Raw genomic sequence first — 19,757 nt, forward strand, 5'->3', positions numbered from 1 at the left:
CGGAGAAAGTTGTCTCTGGTGAAAGAGATCGGGAATGAAAAAGAAAATCTCATAAGTTGCCTCCATAATGCAAATGTCAAGCCTTGTTGGTAGTTTCCCTGATGTCCAGTGACTGGGAATCGGCGCTTCCATTGGACCAACAGCGAATAGGGTGGAGGGTTTTGGAAATTGAAAGTTACACATGAGCAGCTTGTGGGGCTATTTCACCTCACTGTCAATTTCATGTTCCAGATCACAGAAACCGTTGTTTTCATTGGCTGAAGAAGTCGTTTTTCTTGAACCTAAACAGGCAGTTTTGTGGTGAAAGAGATCTGAACTGAAAAACAATAGGCAAAAGCAGCGTAGATAAGCCAAATCGAAAATTATTGGTGCAGCTTCCCTGGTGATCTCATGGTTAGGATGCGGCGCTCTCAGCGCTGCGGCCCGCATTTGATTCCCGGTCAGGGAATGTCAATTTGTTGGAACGAGTGTTGGTTATTCATTGATTGGAAACGTTTAAAAGCTCCATCAAAATCAGAGAAGTGAGAGTTTAAGTTTCGCCTCAGAGCTGGAAAACATCACACTTGGTTCAAGTGGAGTGAGGGAATGAAGGAAGAGGAAAAGTTGCAAAGTACTGACTATAGAAATGTTGGTGTGAGGCAAAGTATGGGTGGGAGAAGTACGAATTTTGCTGCCTACTGTTTGCACCGGCACAAATATCACTCTTGATGGATCAAACAATCACTACTGCTCTTTGAAAGCAGCACGCCCGGCCGAATGGCCTCTTTCTGTGCTGTAACTTTCTATAATTTTATAGCAATAGCACGGGTCGTTCTGCCATTTTATGACCCACTCGAGCGAGATGTACTTTCTTACCTTCTATTCGGCTCTTTTGAAACCTAAACACGGAGCAAATTCTGCGAGTTTTCTTGTCAGTTCCAGCACGAGATTTGTCACGAGACTAATTGAGCGACACATTAATGGTGCCAATCCTTCACTGGAGCTCACCACATCCAAAAAGCACTGTTACCATCAGCCTGTTATGTACCTTCATGCAGTGCATCTGCTGAACAATATAAGCTGATCACAGCTCTGCTTTCTTAACATTGAAACCCAGTGTGAAAATCAATCAAAAAGCTGAACTGGGAGGAGAGTGACTGTGGATAATCGGCACTGTGCACATTCCTGTAATCAGTATCTGGGAGAATCAGGAAGATGAGATCCAGGTGTCTCTTTACCCACGAGTTTTACCCATTCCCACAATTGACTGTGTCTGCATCAAGCAGCTAATTAACCTGGGGGCTGGACGGGTCGAGGGAGCTGGAGGCGAGACAGGGACAGAAGCAGAATGAGATGCGACATGAAAGTGTTTTGAATTTGATGTGTGTCAGTTGCTTTCAGTGATGAATGACAGTCTTGTAAGTTTCACAGGAGCCGCAGTGATTAGTTGATGTTTTTTTTTATTTCAAGCAGCAAGATTTTAAAAGTAAAAAGATAAAAGACTGAACCTTTCTATATATATATCCTATAACAACAGCTTATATTTATAAAGCGCCTTTAACCTAATGAAACTCATAAGACGTTCCCCAGGAGCATTATATATCAAAGTGTGACACCGAGACACATATTCGGTCAGATGTCTAAAAGCTCAGTCAAAGGGGGAAGCTTTAAGAACTGTCTTAAAGGAGGAAAGTACCGATTTCATGTTCCAGCCATAAACAATGGTTCTTCTGATTGGGGTAGAAGTCACTTGTGTTCAACCCAAACAGACCAATTGGTCAGAGAAAGTTGTCTCTAGTGATAGAGATCGGGAATGAAAAAGAAAATGTCATAAGTTGCCTTCATAATCCAAATGTCAGGCCTTGTTGTTAGTTTCCCTGATGTCCAGTGACTGGGAATCGGCGCTTCCATTGGACCAACAGTGAATAGGGTGGAGGGTTTTTGAAATTGAAAGTTATACATGAACAGCTTGTGGGACTATTTCATCTCACTGTCAATTTCATCTTCCAGATCACAGAAACCGTTGTTTTCATTGGCTGAAGAAGTCGTTTATCTTGAACCTAAACAGGCAGTTTTGTGGTGAAGGAGATTTGAACTGAAAAACAATAGGCAAAAGGAGCGCAGATAAGCCAGATTAAAAACTGCTGGTGCAGATTCCCTGGTGGTCTAGTGGTTAGGATCCGGCGCTTTCACCACCGTGACCGGGGTTCGATTCCCGGTCAGGGAATGTCGAGTTGTTGAATTTGTTGGAATGAGCGTTGATTTTTCATTGATTGGAAACATTTAAAAGCTCCACCAGAATCAGAGAAGTGAGAGTTTAAGTTTCGCCTCAGAGCTGGAAAACATCACACTTGGTTCAAGTGGAGTGAGGGGATGAAGGAAGAGGAAAAGTTGCAAAGCACTGACTATGGAAATGTTGGTGTGAGGCAAAATATGGGTGGGAGAAGTACGAATTTTGCTGCCTACTGTCTGCACCGGCACAAATATCACTCCTGATGGATCAAACAATCACTACTGCTATTTGAAACCAGCACGCCCGGCCGAATGGCCTCTTTCTGTGCTGTAACTTTCTATAATTTTATAGCAACAGCACGGGTCATTCTGCCATTTTATAACCCACTCGAGCGAGATGTACTTTCTTATGTTGTATTCGGCTCTTTTGAAACCTAAACAAGGAACAAATTCAGCGAGTTATCTCGTCATTTCCAGCATGAGATTTGTCATGAGACTAATTGAGCGACACATTAATGGTGCCAATCCTTAACTGGAGCTCACCACGTCCAAAGACCACTGTTACCATCAGCCTGTCATGTATCTGCTGAACAATGTAAGCTTATCACAGCTTTGCTTTGTTCACGTTGAAACCCAATGTGAAAATCAATTAAAAAGCTGAACAACTGGGAGGAGAGTGACTGTGGATAATCGGCACTGTGCACATTCCTGTAATCAGTATCTGGGAGAATCAGGAAGATGATTTCCAGGTGTCTCTTTACCCACGAGTTTTACCCATTCCTACGAATTGACTGTGTCTACATGAAGCAGCTAATTGACATGGGAGCTGGAAGGGCAGAGGGAGCTGGGGGCGAGACAGAAGCAGAAAGGGATGCGACATGAAAGTGTTTTGAATTTGACGTTTGTCAGTTGCTTTCAGTGATGAATGTCTGCCATGTAAGTTTCACAGGAGCCGCAGTGATCAGTTGGTGTTTTATTTAAGCAGCAAGATTTCAAATTAAAAAGAGAAAAGCAAATTACTGTGAATGATGGAAATCTGAAACAAAAGCAGCATATGCTAGAAAAACTCAGCAGCTGGAGCAAGGGTCAATGTTCCCAGACAGTACGACTTTTATTCAGATTTTCAAAGTATTACAGCACCAGCGTGGGTCTCGAACCCATGACCCAGAGATTAACATTCTCATGCTTTGCCGACTAAGCTAGCTAGGAACATGAAAAACTGTTTTGTATCCCAATATACATGGTTAAACCTGCTGCTTTCTACTTGATACCTCAGCTTGACCGGAATTTTAAAGTGTGGAACAGAATCGGCCGACAAATGCCGCAAAGTTGCAATGCATTCCTCTCAATCATCAATAACATCATTCACATCTTCCACTTCTTAGCTGCACCTCCTTCCAAACACTGTGATCGATTTTCCTCGGGATTTTCTCCTGGATTTAATATTTACCTGCTTTGGGTCCTCATTTTGAAATCAGATTCGCATCAACATCCAACACAAATTGAAATCCAAACCTGATGGACAAACAATGGAAAACAAGTCACTCGGTAACACAAATCCCATGGATTTTTAGAATCACAACAGTCAGCTTTTCAATAAAATGAAGGAATTTTACAGTGAAAAGTTTAGAAAGTTTGGTGACTTTTATTTGTGACTCACTCACTCTGGTATTCTGTAAATGTTGCTCAGAGGTTTAGTGACCAGGATATACTCTACCTGTGTTTTCCTGAGCTTGTGCTCGGTGTATTGGGAGGTTTGGCCTGGATTGGAGTATCTCGCGTCCCAGGGATGGGCAGTAACCCGCTGACTGAAGCTGCAGTCGCTGCTTTCTGCTGGCAGCGGGTGATTGGAGAGTGCAGGGCCGGAATATTGCTGCTTTTCTGCTTTTCCCTGTCTCACTCACGGTGGAGCTGAGGAAGAGAGAATAATTTATGGGTTCGTTTGATTCCAGTAATTTCATGAATTTCTGATGGGTTAGATGAAGGTACAGAGTGGGTCCAAATCTTTTCTTATTGTATTTGACAGAAAACGTAATTTTAAAAAGAAGCTGTTTTTGTGGGAGTTCACTGGACAACAAAAGACCTGCCACCGTTTGGGGATATCTTGCAGCCCAGGTACCCAATGACAACCTGGAACTGTGTGGCAATGATTGGTGCTGAGGGGGAAAAACAGTAAAAACCTTCACCCCCTGGGTGGTCTTGAATGACCAACTTTTCAGTTAACAGGCAAACACGCTGACCAATTGTGCCACAGACATTAAACACAAACCTGACAAGGTTTCCAAACCAGGGTGTCAGTGAGTCTAATGTTCAGATTGCCGCTACCCAGATAGCTATCACGCTCTGTCAGTTTTACTCTTCCAAAATAAAGGGTGGGACATTCATTCCAGATACATGGAAACAGTCTGATCCCACCCACTGCAGACACATCCATGTCACCGGCAACCAGCTCTCCTACAACCAGTGCCATCTCCCTTCGAGCCTTTCATTGTCTTGTCTGATACCAAGTATTCTGATTGTCCCGAAGCCGATATTCGGTTTGAATTCCTGATGTGCAGTAACGAGAATCCTTTCAATGTCTCAAATCAGTTAATTTCACTGATAACATTAGAGTCACTGTTCCAGCGTCTTAAAGAAGGGAAAGGTGCCTTGACTGTCTCTGGTCAGTCGATTCTGGATTCCATTCCTCAGAGGAGATTTTCATTTCCTTCTTGAGTTCCCTTACTACATCTGGCAGCATCTTTGGATTGAGAGGCAATATTAACATTTCAGATGCAGTGCAGTTATGATGAAAGGTTACAGACCTGAAATGAAAACATGTCTCTCTCTCCACAGTCACTACCAGATCTGCTGAGAATTCCAGCATTTTCTGTTTTTATTTCAGATAACCAGCATCTGCAGTATTTTTGCTTTACTTTACCTGATCAGTGAAACATATAAGATCCTCGGGGTACTTGACAGGGCGGATTTCGAGAGGATGTTACCTCTTGTGAGATAATCTAGAACTCGGAATCGCTGTTTAAAAACAAGGGGTCACCCATTTCAAATGGAGATGAGGCGATTTTTTTTCCCTCAGAGGGTCGTGAAACTTTGGAACTCTGTTCCTTAAAAGGCTGTGGAAGCAAAGTCTTTGAATATTTTTAAGGCAGATGTCGATATATCCTTGGGAAGCAAGGGGGTGATAGGTTATCAGTGATAGGTGGGATACAGATTTCAGGTTACTATCAGGTCAGCCATGATCTTATTAAATGGTGGAGTAGGCTTGAGGGGCCGAATGGCCTACTCCTCCTCCTTTTTCTTATGTAGTGCTAAGAATAAGGAACCCATTACCAGTCGATTTCGAGATCCATGTCTGAGCAGAAAATATGCAGGTAAACTCACACTGTAAACAGATTGTTCACAGTTAAAATTGGAAAGGGATTCACTCTCATTCCATTTACTGACACAGCAACACAGTCTTGCTGGTGGGAGACCATTCAGATACTTCACATGTGCAAAGGGCTTTATTCAGTTTGCCCACATGTTAACACTCCAACTTTAAAAGTTCAAAAAATTTGATCCACAATCAGAGCAGAGATGTTGGCAAGACACGGTTAAAATGTTCCATGTATCGGGGGAAATGTTACTAGCTCACCCATTCTGCTGAGACTACACTGAGTTCAGACCTAACTGTTGGGGTTTGTTCTGCATCCAGGCGAGAATTGCGGTGGACCCTGGAGCAATTTGGCCGCTGTATCATTGATTAAACAATTTTATGTCTTTCCCCTATGGCACTCATCGTATTCTGATTACAGGACAGAGGTTTCAGTTCGACAACGTGATCTTTCAATGGAGGAGCGGCCACCCAGCATTCGCTGCGGGGTAGAAAATGCCCAATCTTCACAACAGTAGCGCTATACGCATGCGCAGTTCTGAGTGGTGGGGCATGCGCATTGCGGTCGGATCCATGAGCATGCGCAATGCTGGTCTGTGACTGAAGCTGCTCGGAGCGGTTGAGAGATTGTCGAGTGGAGCAAACTAACAGAGTTAGTGGGTGTGTGAGGAGGAATGGAGCCAGCGGAGTGGGCAGGAAGGCTTCATAAAGACACAACGCAGGCCGCAGACCCCAAATAACAAGGTACCGGTCTTGTGTTTGCAGATAACGGGCCGAAAAAGTCTGGATTTCCCCCTTCGTCAGGCCCGGGGTAACGGCCGCCATCTTTATAGGGGCAATGTGCAGCTGTGCGCATGCGCGGTCATCCTGGACCAGGTAGCAGGAGAGAAAATTGTGCATTTCTATCCCGGACTGACAGGGATGGATTTTGGAAACTCCTTTCACAGGGGATTTGAAGGGGAGGATTTACACACAGCAAACTTAAACCAAGAGAAACGTTTGTTCTTTCTGAATTTCAATCCTGGATTGACCGTGATGGATTTTTTGAATTCCATTTACAGGATGTTAGAAGAGGAGGAACTCAAGGGATACTTGAGGGAGATGAGAAAGTGAAACCAAACATCCCGTCAAAATCTGAAAGTTTCTTGATTCACCAGGACCTGAATAGCACCAGCCTTTGAATGTAAGCATTGAGGTCATTTTCAGTTACTGGGTAAAAAATCTCTTCCTCACATTGTGGATCTTACCTAAAATCTTAAATCTCTGTCCCTTAATCCTTTCATAATCAGCTAATGGGAACAGCTTTAATTTAACTACCGTTCATAATCCTGTACACCTCTATCAAATCTTCCCTCAAGCTCCTTTACCCCAAGGAGAACAACCCCAGTTTCTTGAATTTGATCTTACAATTAAAATCCCTCATCCCTCGACCCATTCTGATAAATCTCCTCTACCCCCTCTCAAGGACCCTCACATCCTTCATAATGTGTGGTGATCACTGGTTTGCACAGACCCAGATGTTCTGTGTCCGTGTGTGTGACATCATCACACATCGACAGTTACACTGTGACATCATCACACATCGACAATTACACGGTGACATCATCACACATCAGCAATTACACTGTCACATTATCCCGCTCCCCGGGTATTTCCTCAACTGGGAGATTTTTCTCTGACTCCGGTTCTTCTATCTTTTCAGCTGCAGGCTCCAGCAGGAGAGTTTAAATTTGAAAATGGTGATATTCTTTCAGAGGTGAGTATTTTTCACCATCCATCTACAATTTAGAGCTTTTAGTGCTGTGCTCTGTTTTCTGTGAGAGGAACCGAGTCTCTGGGACTGGTGTGGCTCCTTTACTGAGGATCTGAATTCATGTCCATCCTTTGCTCTGTTTCACCTCTGCCCTCCCTGATCACCTCTCTGCCATTGTCCACCTTCCTCTGTCTCTCATATGTTTAGTATTTTATTGTTACTTCTGCTGACCGTGTCTCAATGAGGTTTCTACTGCTGCCCATCCCCTGACCATGTGCTGCTGGTTCCCAGCTTTATTTTCCCACAGTATCTTTCATAGCCAGGAATTGTTTTTCCTGCGCTATAGTCCATTTCTCTTCCACTTCTGAGCTTATACTGATCATCAAATTCTGCAGCATTTTTACTCCCTGTAAATCATTCTGTGAACTCTGCAATGTTTACTCTGTTTCCCTCTCCACAGATACCAGCAAATATTGCCAATCCCCAGTTGCCTGTGGAGAAGATGATGTTTGACCTTCTTGAACGCTGCAGTCCGTGTGGTGAAGGTGCTCCCACAATGCTGTTAGGTAAGGAGTTCCAGGTTATTCACCCAGTGATGATGAAGGAACACTGATATATGTCCAAATCAACAACAACAATTTGTATTTATAAAGCACTTTTAATGTAAGACAATGTTTCAAGGCATTTCACAGAAATGTTACAAAACAAGGTTTGACACTGAGCCACATGAGGAGATATTTGGGCAGGTGATCAAGCGTTTGTCAAAGAAGTGGGTTTTACAGAGTAAATTAAAGGAGGAAAATGAGGTAGAGAATGGGAGAGGTTTAGGGAGTGAATTCCAGAGCTTGGAGCCTTGGAAAGTGACAGAATGGGCACGAATGTAGAACAATAGAAATCAGGAACACTCAGTATGCCAAATTAGAGGAGCGCAGATATCTCCGAGGGTTGTGATGCTGGAGGAGATTCCAGCAATAGGGAGCAGCCATGCAGGAATTGGAAAATAAGGGGTGGAGTCAGGCGATGTTACTGAGGTGGAAATAGGCGGTCTTGGTGATGATGTGGATGTGTGGTTGGAAGCTCATCTTGGGGTGAAATATTTCACCATGGTTGTGAACAGTCTGGTTCAGTCTCAGACAGTTGTCGGGGAGAGGGATGTTGTCGGTGTCTAGGGAGTGGAGTTTGTAGTGGGGACTGAAGACAATGGCTTCAATCTTCCCAATATTTAAATGGAGGAAATTTCTGTTCATCCAGTACTGGATGTCAGACAAGTCAGGACGGTATGTGACTTGGAGGGGAACTTGGAGGTGATGGTGTTCACATACACCTGCTACCCTGGTCCTTCTCAGGGGTAGAGGTTGAAGGTTTGGGAGATTCTGTCAAAGTTCTGGTTTATTTGTAGGTCTATGAAAAGCCCTCTCATCTCACCCACTGCCTCTCCCACTCCTCTCTCTGACTTTCTCTCTCTCTCCTTTTCTCCTTCTGTCACATAGAATTCTCCAGTCCAGCGGGTTGTGGATGCTCCATCATTGAATATATTTCAGGCTGAGATGGGGAGATTTTTGGTGTCTCAGAGAGTCGAGGAATATGGGGAGTAGGGGGGAAAGTGGAGATGAAGCCCAAGATCAGCCACGATCGTATTGAATGACGGAGCAGGCTCGAAGGGCCATGTGATCTCCTGCTGCCCCTAACACTTGTTTTATTATTGAAACCAGAGTCTTGTGTAAGCCCAGACTGGGTGGCAGGTTCCCTTCCCTGAAGGACATTAGTGAACCAGTTGGGTTTTTATGACAATCCAGCAGTTTTCATGGTCACTTTTCCCTCGTGCCGGCCCCACAAATTACCTGATTCATTCAGCTCAATTTCACAACCTGTCTTTGTGTTTTTGTGGGTTCTCTCTCACTCCATTTTTTCTGTTTTAAATCAATTTCACAGGATATTAGAAGGGGAGGATTTGCAGTCGGGAAACTGAAACCAAACATCACATCAGGATCTGACGGAGTCGCCCAATTTATCGTAACCTGAATGTTGTTGGATTTTGAACATGGAAGGAAAAAGCACCGTTCACAGTGGGGAGAAACCGTACACGTGTTCTGTGTGTGGACGAGGCTTCATCCAATCATCAGGCCTGTCAAAACATAAATGCAGTGAGAATGGGGAGAAACCTTGGAAATGCGGGGACTGTGGTAAGGGATTCAATTACCCGTCTGAACTGGAAACTCATCGGCACAGTCACACTGGGGAGAGACCATTCACCTGCTCCACGTGTGGGAAAGGATTCACTCAGACATCTGACCTGCTGACACACCAGCGAGTTCACACTGGGGAGAAACCATTCACCTGCTCCATGTGTGGGAAGGGATTCACTCAGCCATTCAACTTGCTGAAACATGAGCGACTTCACACTGGGGAGAGACCGTTCAAATGCTCAGACTGCGGGAAGTGCTATAAAAGCTCCGGGGAACTGATGTCCCATCGTCGTGTTCACAGTGACGAGAGACCGTTCAGGTGCTCTCACTGCGAGACTGGGTTCAGGTGGTCATCTCAACTCACTGTACACCAGCGAGTTCACAGCGGAGAGAGACCGTTCACCTGCCCCGCGTGTGGGAAGGGATTCACTCAGTTACCCCAACCTGTTGACACACCAGCGAGTTTACACTGGAGAGAGACCGTTCACCTGCTCCGAGTACGAGAAGGGATTTACTCAGTTACCCCACCTGCTGAGACACCAGCGAATTCACAAGTGACAACAGTGAATGGATTTTGCTGTTAATCACATCCTGGACTGAACCATGTTGATTGGGGTCTGTTTCTACTAATGTTAATCAACTCCAACCCAGTTAGAGCTGTTAATATTCTAAATAAAGTCAAATAAATCAGCTCTGTGTTAAACATACAAATTAGTTCCTTCTGTAGGTCTCTCCCTCTCCACTGTCTCATCCATTCTCACCTCCAACAACAAGTGTGAGGAGCTCATGGAGCTTCTTTGTCACTAAGATTGAGACAACCTGATCAGCTGCCTCTGTTGCTTCCCCCCCTCCCACTATCCCACCGGAACAAACTGTCTCTAAAGATCCCCCTTGTCTGAACCCTGAACCCGCACCTTTCTTTAGTTTCGCTCCCATTTCCTCTCATGCCACCTTAGTGCTCATCTTGTCCATGAGACCCACCTCCTGCTGCATTGACCCTATTCCCATTAAACTGCTGGTCACCCAACTTCCCCATGTTCGCTGAGATTGTCAATGGTTCTCTCTCTTCAGTTACTGTCCCTCTCTCCTCCAAATCTGACATCATCAAGCCCTCGTCAGTAAACAAACCTTTGGCCTTGTCCTTGCAAATAGCTGTCCCATCTCCAACCTTCCTTTCCTCTCCAAACTCCTCAAACATGTTCACACCTCCCAAATCTGTGCCCATCTTTCCCAAAACTCCCTGTTTGAATCCCTCCAATCAGGTTTCTCCCCTGCCACTAATGTCATCCAATGTGACTGGGACAAAGGGAAACTATCCCTTCTCGATGTGTCTGCAGCCTTTGACAAGGTTGACCACACCATTCTGCTCCAACACCTCTCCACTGTTGTCCAGCTGGGTGGTGCTGCTCTCTCCTGGTTCCATTCTTCTCTATCTAACCATCGTCAATGAATCACTTGGAATGTCTTCCCTTCCCACTCCCACAGTTACCTCTGGTGTCCCCAAAGGATCCAGCCTTGGCCTCCTCTTATTTCTCATCAACATGCTCCCCACAACGACATCATCTGAAAACACAGTGTCAGTTATCATGTGTACACTGTCAGTGCCCAGCTCTACCTCAACACCACCTGTCTCCACTTCTCCCCTTTTATTAAATTATCAGACTGTTTGTCTGATATTCAATGGTGGATGAACAGAAATTTCCTCCAAGTAAACATTGGGAAGACCGAAGCCATTGTTTTCATTCCCTAGATACCAACTCCATTCCTCTCCTTGGCAACTGTCTGAGACTAAACCAGACTTTTTGCACAAGTGATGTCAGGTTTGACTCCGACAAATGTTCTGACTCAGGTGTATGTGTCTTGGTGAGTTTCCAGTCAAATTATATTGTGAAACCTCCCCACAGGCAGAACAGACAAACATTTCTCCTTCCACAATCAAAGGCTGGTCATTTATGAATTCAGTGATTCTATAAAGATCTTGTCGAGATTTTTGGTTTGAGTTTCCCATCTGAAAATCCTCTCCCTCTAATCCCCTGTAAACACAGTTTACAAAAGTCATCACTGTCAGTACAGGATAGAAATTCAGAACAGACAATTCTAGTTCCTATGGAATATTGTTTCCTCTTTCATTCTCCCAAATCTATAAATCCCTGTCCCACACACTCCTTCCCCTCTCCTAATTTTTTCCAGATTCAGTGTCCAGTCTCCTACTAATTCTTTTCTCCTCTCCAGATTCTCTCTCTTCCTGACCTTAAAGATGTAACTCAGGCTGTGGATCAATCCCACTCCTTCACTCCAATGCATTGACTGTTTATAATACAGGTGGAGGCCATTCACCCATCCTGCCTGTGCTGGCTCTCTGTAAGCGCAAATGAGCCAGTCCCATTTCCCTGCCCTTTCACGAAGAAAACCAGCAAATATTGTCAATCCCCAGCTGTCTGTGGAGAAGATGATGTTTGACCTTCATGAACCGTTGCACTTTGTGTGGTGACGTTATGTTTCACCCTGTGAAATGGTCACCTCGGAAACAATTTCACTTTTCAATGATGAAATCTCCTGCTAGGGACTGCAGCTGGAAAAATATCAGAAACACTGGAGTCAGAGGTTTCAAAAATCGCACCTTTGAAGAAAAATCCATTGAGTGGGGTAATGTCTCTGTGGAATTTCCAGTCAGTGATGGTGTCATCATCCCTTTGCTGCTGATTAATGGTGGTCACATTTCCCACAATCCTCCACACTCCAAAAACTGCTCTGTCCAACAGAGATTCCTGCTGTTCACCATTTGTTAATTGGAGGAATGTTGTCACAATTTACAGGGTAGTGTTAAAATTGTGGAGTCCTGAACCAAAATACAGTGAGGACATGTTGAGAAATTGTCTCAGAAAACATATTGTATTCTGGGCTTTATAAATAGAGGCATGGTATACAAAAGTAAGGAAATTATGTTAAACCCATTAAAAAAAACACAGTTTGGCATCAACTGGAGTATTGTGTCCAGTTCTGGGCACCAGACTTTAGGAAGGATGTGACGCCAGATAAGATTCACAAGAATAGTTCCAGGTTTGAGGAGCTGCACTTACATGGATAGATTGGAGAAGTTGGGACTGTTGTCCCTGGAGAAGTGAAGGTTGATGGGTCTGAACAGAGTGAATAGGAAGAAACTGTTCCCATTTGTGGAAGGATCGAGAACAAAAGGGCACAGGTTCAACTTAATTGGGAAAAGAAGCAATGGTGACATGAGGAAATGTTTTTTTACACAGTGAGTGGTTTGGATCTGGAATGCACTGTCTGAGAGTGTTACAGAGACTGACCTAATCGGGACTTTCAGACCAGAGGTGGATCATTATCTGAAGAGGGAAAGGTTTCAGGATTACGGGGAAAAGGCACTGGGTAAATTATTCTTGCAGAGAGCTGGCAAAGACACATGGGCTGAATGGCCTCCTGTGATGTCAGCATTCCATAATTCTAATGGGACAGGTAGATATCAGATGAAATTAAACAAAAACATGGGGTGATGAATTTCATAAGTTATTAAAGATAAAAAGTGGGAAAGATTTAGATGGTGCAGAGTAAGAGAACAGTAAAGAGATGGAAGATTCGACCAAACACCTTGCCTTATTAGAAAGTTCGAGAGTCTGCTTTAAAACTTTATAAGAAATATAAACTGATCAGATTCCCTGTCCTCTATCGTATCTTCTCTTGATCCATCAATCAGAGTAAACATGCAAGTCCCTTATGTCCACAGTCACTTACATGAGGTTAACGTTATGGTATCTCCAGTCCTGGCTGCCCCCTTCCATCAGTATCTCCTCACTTTTATACCCTGTAGTGATCCAGCTCTGGACCCTGACTCTTCTTTGTCTTCTCTGCTGGGTTTTGGCAGGAAGTGAGGAAAAGACAGCTGGAATTTCTCTAATCTGTGATTTACAAGGAGACATTCCCTGGTTCCCAGCAGTTACTTTTCTTCAGGAATTTTCTCATTCTCCCTAAACTCCCCTGCCCACTGTTAATTCTGTTATTTCTGATAGTTTCACAATTATAGGTATAAACATCACACATTATAATTTGATCTATTCCATTCCTCACTCTGGTTTCTGTTTATATTGTGGTTAATAACAGAGAAACTCTGTCCTTTTCCCTGATCTGATTCGAGTTTCCAATGAGCCGACTCTGGGCAATGGAATGTCTTATCAGTGTTGCCCTGATGACCTGTCTGCAGTGAAGAGCCTGTTTGAGTTTGTAACTCAGGCTGAACTTCTCTATCGCATAATACACATTATATCAGACATTTCCCCTCAATGTATATTTAGCCATCTTTTGTCAATATCTCAAACACTCAAAAGGTATTCAGAGACACAGACCTTTAAAAATGGGAGAGAGGGGGAGTTATTAAGTGTTTAAGAAGCACATGGGATCCTAGCTTTTACAATTCAGGGTGTAGGGTACAAAAGGACAAAGGTCATGTAAACCTGTACAAATCATCGGTTTGGCTGCAGATATAATATTAGGTCAAGTTATGGGGATTTTACACCAGGAAGGATGTCGAGGCCATGGAGAGAGTGCAGAGGAGATTCACTGAGATGAATCCAGGGAAGAGAGGCTTTAATTCTCAGGAGAGATTCCAGAAACTGGAGAACTTTTCATGAGAACAAAGGGTCATTGGAGATCTGAGGGAGGGGTTCAAAATCCCATCAGGTAAATGAGGAAAAACTATTTCCACTAGTCGGTGAGTCAGTAACTGGAGGAGAACAAAGTGAAACCATTACTGAAAGGCTCAGGCCCAGGGGTGAAATATTGAGCAGACAGTACAACAATATTCAGGTCACTCACTGTACCTTGGAGCTGTGGGCGGGGGATAAACTGCCGGCCTCTCTTATCTCTGGGTTAAATATTATTCTCCAAGAGGTGAAACAAGTCAGTGCTGGAGAATGGGGCATCCTGAGCATCGAGTGTCTGCTTAAATCATTCTCCAGTCAAATCTTGCATGGTTTAGATACAGGATAAAGCTCCCTCTAAAATCTACACTGTCCGCATCAAACACCCCCAGGGCAGCAACAATGTGGGGTTAGTAAAAGAGTAAAGCTCCATCTATACTGTCCCCATCAAACACTCCGAGGGCAGAAACAATGTGGGGTTAGTAAAAGAGTAAAGCTCCATCTACACTGTCCCCATCAAACACTCCGAGGGCAGAAACAATGTGGGGTTAGTAAAAGCGTAAGGCTCCCTCAACACTGTCCCCCTCAAACACTCCCAGGACAGGTACAGCACGGGGTTAGATAAGAGTAAAGCTCCCTCTACACTGTCCCCATCAATCACTCCCAGGACTGGTAGAGCACGGGGTTAGATACAGAGTAAAGCTCCCTCTACACTGTCCCCATTAATCGCTCCCAGGACAGGTACAGCACAGGGTTAGATACAGAGTAAATCTCCCTCTACACCGTCCCTATAAAGCACTCCCAGGACAGGTATAGCACGGGGTTAGATACAGAGTAAAGCTCCTGCTACACCGTCCCTATAAAGCACTCCCAGGGCAGGTACAGCACGGAGTTAGATACAGAGTAAATCTCTCTCTGTACTGTCCAATGTTTGGCAGTCATAGATTATGCACTAAGGGAGGTTATGATGTTGTCATTCTTAAGCAGATCTTGAGGTAGAAAGTTGAAATATAATACAGAAACTAAACAGATAGAAAGAGCGCATGACTCCTGGAAGGTAAGAGCAGTTTACCGCTCCCAGAGGATGAACAAATGGGTGACACAGGCAGAATGTTGGTCTCTGTTGCCAATGGCTGGGGAAGCAGCCCCTTCTGCTTCTTAACTGAAGTGTTGGGAAGTTTTTCTCCAGTCGCCTTCTGTTTGACGGAGGCTGCCCAGTGTGGATCACATCAAACATCTCTTTTCTGTCCCAAGTGATTGTTTTCCTCTTGAGAGCCTGTTTTTAACCTGTTCTCAGATGGTTGGTTTACGTGTGGGTCATGAGATTCTCTCAGGAATGTCTGTGCTGGAGACGTGTGCTTGGCCTGTCCTGTGTTTCTCAATCTGCAAACTGATGTCGGAATTTTCTTCAAAAGGAATATATTGAATATTAACGAGATCTTAAGATTTTAGACATCGTTATAGAGCAATTTTCTTACAGATCTCCCCAGCTTGAGTGAGGAAAAATCCTGACTGAGTTTTCACAACTGATTTCTGACTAATCTCGCTATTTCTAAGCTACAAGCTTGTTTTCCTCATTTCTTGTTGATATATCGTAGGTAACACAATAAAGTTACCAGAATAATCTGATCGCCATCAACTTGAATTGGCATTCCTCACATACAGATCACCTCTTTCAATCATATTCCTTATCCTTTTGCAGCAGTGCTCCTGATTCTAAATTATTAAAGCAACAGATCCTGCATGGACTTAAAAGATTCTCCAGTTTTCCCTTCACCTGCATCCACCTTGTGGATAATTCTTATTAAGTATTATTTCTCCTTGGCCTCCAACCAACCCAACCCAAATCCCCTTTGCTTTAATGTTGCTCCTTCTGACAATTGCCAGTGTGTTTAGTTCTATCTTGATTGTTTTAAAGTCAGTTTCTCCACAGTCTATGTGTCAATACCTTAATGATTTAGAAATGTTGACTCACTCTGCTGCCCACAGTAATCACTTTACGTTAATATAAAATCAAAAAACTGCGGATGCTGGAAATCCAAAACAAAAACAAAAATACCTGGAAAAATTCAGCAGGTCTGACAGCATCTGCGGAGAGGAATACAGTTAATGTTTCGAGTCCGTATGACTCTTCAACAGAACTTTACGTTGTTCTGTTGTCGAATAGCTGAGCATGTTTGGGACCCATTCTTTACTGCAGGTTCAACATGCATTTCCACATGTTAATGATTTCACACATGACAAATCTGCACACTCACACCAGTACGCCAACATCATGGCACACACTTTATCTGATACAAGCAGTTCTTAGTCTTTCAGGCGATCTTATCAGAAGGTCAAACTGGGTCTTTGTCAAAATATCTTTACTTTACCCCCACTGCAATGGTCTGCAGTAGTGACCAGACTATCAAATGCATCCACAAAACAGTTCATAAACAAAGATACAAATATCTCCAGAAGCTATCAAGTTAAGAGCCTCCACTACACTTTCCATTCACGAGAATGGACAGTGATACCAGGTTGATATATTCCATTCAACTACACCAAAGGTGAAGGAAAATAGGGAGTGTGGGGAATTGTGAAGAGGACTGAGAGTGATTCAGTGTGAACACACAGGTTAGTAAATGGGGCCGGTAGATGTCAGATTGAATTCAACACAGCCGAATATGAACATTTTGTAAGTTACAGTAAAATAAAATATACACCAGACAATGAGTACAGCAGCAGGACTGGGACATCCCATCTCCAAACACATCCCACCCTGTTCACACTGAGAATCCCAGGGTGGAGAACTGGGACATCCTGTCTCCAAACACATCCCACCCTGTTCACACTGAGAATCCCAGGGTGGAGAACTGGGACATCCTGTCTCCAAACACATCCCACCCTGTTCACACTGAGAATCCCAGGGTGGAGAACTGGGACATCCTGTCTCCAAACACATCCCACCCTGTTCACACTGAGAATCCCAGGGTGGAGAACTGGGACATCCTGTCTCCAAACACATCCCACCCTGTTCACACTGAGAATCCCAGGGTGGAGAACTGGGACATCCTGTCTCCAAACACATCCCACCCTGTTCACACTGAGAATCCCAGGGTGGAGAACTGGGACATCCTGTCTCCAAACACATCCCACCCTGTTCACACTGAGAATCCCAGGGTGGAGAACTGGGACATCCTGTCTCCAAACACATCCCACCCTGTTCACACTGAGAATCCCAGGGTGGAGAACTGGGACATCCTGTCTCCAAACACATCCCACCCTGTTCACACTGAGAATCCCAGGGTGGAGAACTGGGACATCCTGTCTCCATACACATCCCACCCTGTTCACACTGAGAATCCCAGGGTGGAGAACTGGGACATCCTGTCTCCAAACACATCCCACCCTGTTCACACTGAGAATCCCAGGGTGGAGAACTGGGACATCCTGTCTCCAAACACATCCGACCCTGTTCACACTGAGAGTCCCAGTATTTGGGAGGTGACAGCGTGTTCAAACACTGTGGAGAGGAGAGGGAGGTTGGAGGTGGGGCAGTAGTTTGCAAGGACCGTGGGGGTCAAAGGTTTGTTTTTTGGTGGTGGGGGGTGATAATGACAGATTTGAAGGAGAGAGGGACAGTACCTGGGAGAATGAACTGTTTAAAATCTCAGTGAACTTGGGGAAGTTGGATGATCAGCAGTTTATTGGGAATAGGGTCGATGGAGCAGGAGGTGGGTCTCATGGACAAGATGAGCGCTGAGAGGACATCAGGGGGGATGGGAGAGAAACTAAAGGAAGATTTGGGTTCAGGGCTCAGACAAGGGGGAACTTTAGAGACAGTTTTTCCAGGTGGGTTAGTGGAAGGGAGGGAAGCAGCAGAGCCAGCTGATCGGATTGTCTCAATCTTAGTGACAAAGAAGCTCCATGAGCTCCTCACGCTTGCTGTTGGAGATGAGGGTGGAGGAGAAAGGGGAGAGGGAGAGCCCTTCAAATGGAACTAACTTGTTTTGGAGATAATACAAAGATTCGACAAACTGTGTTGAGCATAAAGCTGATTCATTTGACTTTGATCCATAATATGAACCCCTATAACTGGACTGGTATTTATTAACATCAGCAGAAACAGATCCCAATGAACATGGCCCAGTCCTGGATGTGATTAACAACAAAATCCAATCACTGTAGTTACTTGTGAACTCACTGGTGTCTCAGCAGCGCAGATGACTGAGTGAATCCCTTCCCACACTGGGAGCAGGTGAATGGTCTCTCCCCAGTGTGAACTCGCTCATGTCTCAGCAGATTGGATGATTGAGTAAATCTCTTTCCACACTCAGAGCAGGTGAACGGCCTCTCCCTAGTGTGACTGCGCTGGTGTACAGTGAGTTCAGATGATGATTTGAACCCAGTCCCACAGTGAGAGCACCTGAACGGTCTCTCGTCAGTGTGAATATGTTGATGACGAATCAGGTTCCCAGAACTTTTAAAGCCCTTCCCGCAGTCTGGGCATTTAAAAGGTCTTGCAACAGTGGGAACTCGCTGGTGTATCAGCAGGTGGGTTGAATCAGTAAATCCCTTCCCACACTCGGAGCAGATGAACGGCCTCTCCCCAGTGTGACTGTGCTGATGAGCTTCCAGCTCACACGGGTAATGGAATCCCATCCCACATTCTCCACATTTCCATGGTTTCTCCCCAGTGTGACTCTGCTTGTGTCTCGAAGGGCCAGATGATCGGCTGAAGCCTCATCCACACACAGAGCATGTGTACAGTTTCTCCCCACTGTGAACGGTGCTTTTTCCTTTCATGTTCAAAATTCGATGATATTCTGGTTACAATAAATTGGGTGACTCCGTCAGATCCTGATGTGATGTTTGGTTTCAGTTTCCCCACTGTAAATCCTCCCCTTCTAATCCCCTGTGAAATTGATTTAAAACAGAAAAAGGGAGTGAGAGAGAACCCACAAAAACACAAAGGCAGGTTGTGAAATTGAGCTGATTGAATCTGGGAATTTGTGGGGCCGGCACGAGGAAAAAGTGACCATGAAAACTGCTGGATTGTCATAAAAACCCAACTGGTTCACTAATGTCCTTCAGGGAAGGGCTTGAGGAAATAATGGTCAAATAATATGGAATTAATACAGGAATCTTTTGTTAAAGGTTACTTTGGGTAAATTCACAGTGAAACATAATTTAACAGGGGTCAAAACTTGCTCGCAAAAGTAGCGAGGTTAAATCCCCTCACAACAAAGGTGAGTTTACTGATGAGAAATACACACACTTAAAAAAATGGGATTCCATGGTTCTTGCTATGACACTAACAGACAAGCTACAATACTGGCTCTGATAACTAAAACCCCAAAACAGATAAATGAAATACTCAGCCCCAATTTTCATTATCTCAATACCTTGACTCAGCAACATTAACCAACAAGACTTTTACAGGATGTCCAGTTTTCAGGAATTAATTCAAAATAACATTTCCTAGAAATTGAACGGACACCCTCACTATAATAGGTGGTCCTTTCACCAAATATAGAATACTAATTAGAGGTGGTCTGTTAGTGATCAAATGGGCATCTTCTACCATTAACTATACA

At 44.3% G+C, this 19,757-nt stretch overlaps 3 protein-coding genes across 3 annotated transcripts in view; 2 read left to right on the plus strand and 1 right to left on the minus strand.

The window, feature by feature from the left end:
* The window catches only part of LOC144698080 (uncharacterized), a 642,405-nt gene that overhangs the window by 556,022 nt on the left and 66,626 nt on the right, over positions 1 to 19,757 (plus strand). The gene's annotated exons all lie outside the window — the stretch shown is intronic.
* LOC144698079 (uncharacterized) overlaps positions 1 to 19,757 on the minus strand; it is a 105,571-nt gene that overhangs the window by 67,444 nt on the left and 18,370 nt on the right. The window contains 1 exon segment of the mRNA XM_078570001.1: positions 18,373 to 18,517. Within this exon segment, the coding sequence (XP_078426127.1) occupies positions 18,373 to 18,517 (145 nt within the window).
* The window catches only part of LOC144697680 (uncharacterized), a 242,269-nt gene continuing 230,481 nt past the window's right edge, over positions 7,970 to 19,757 (plus strand). The window contains exon 1 of the mRNA XM_078569696.1: positions 7,970 to 8,000. The gene's annotated coding sequence lies outside the window, so the exon portion shown is untranslated. The remainder of the gene's footprint in view (positions 8,001 to 19,757) is intronic.

The sequence above is a fragment of the Cetorhinus maximus genome, chromosome 23 (genome assembly GCF_964194155.1).
Source record: "Cetorhinus maximus chromosome 23, sCetMax3.hap1.1, whole genome shotgun sequence".
Lineage (NCBI taxonomy): Eukaryota > Metazoa > Chordata > Chondrichthyes > Lamniformes > Cetorhinidae > Cetorhinus > Cetorhinus maximus.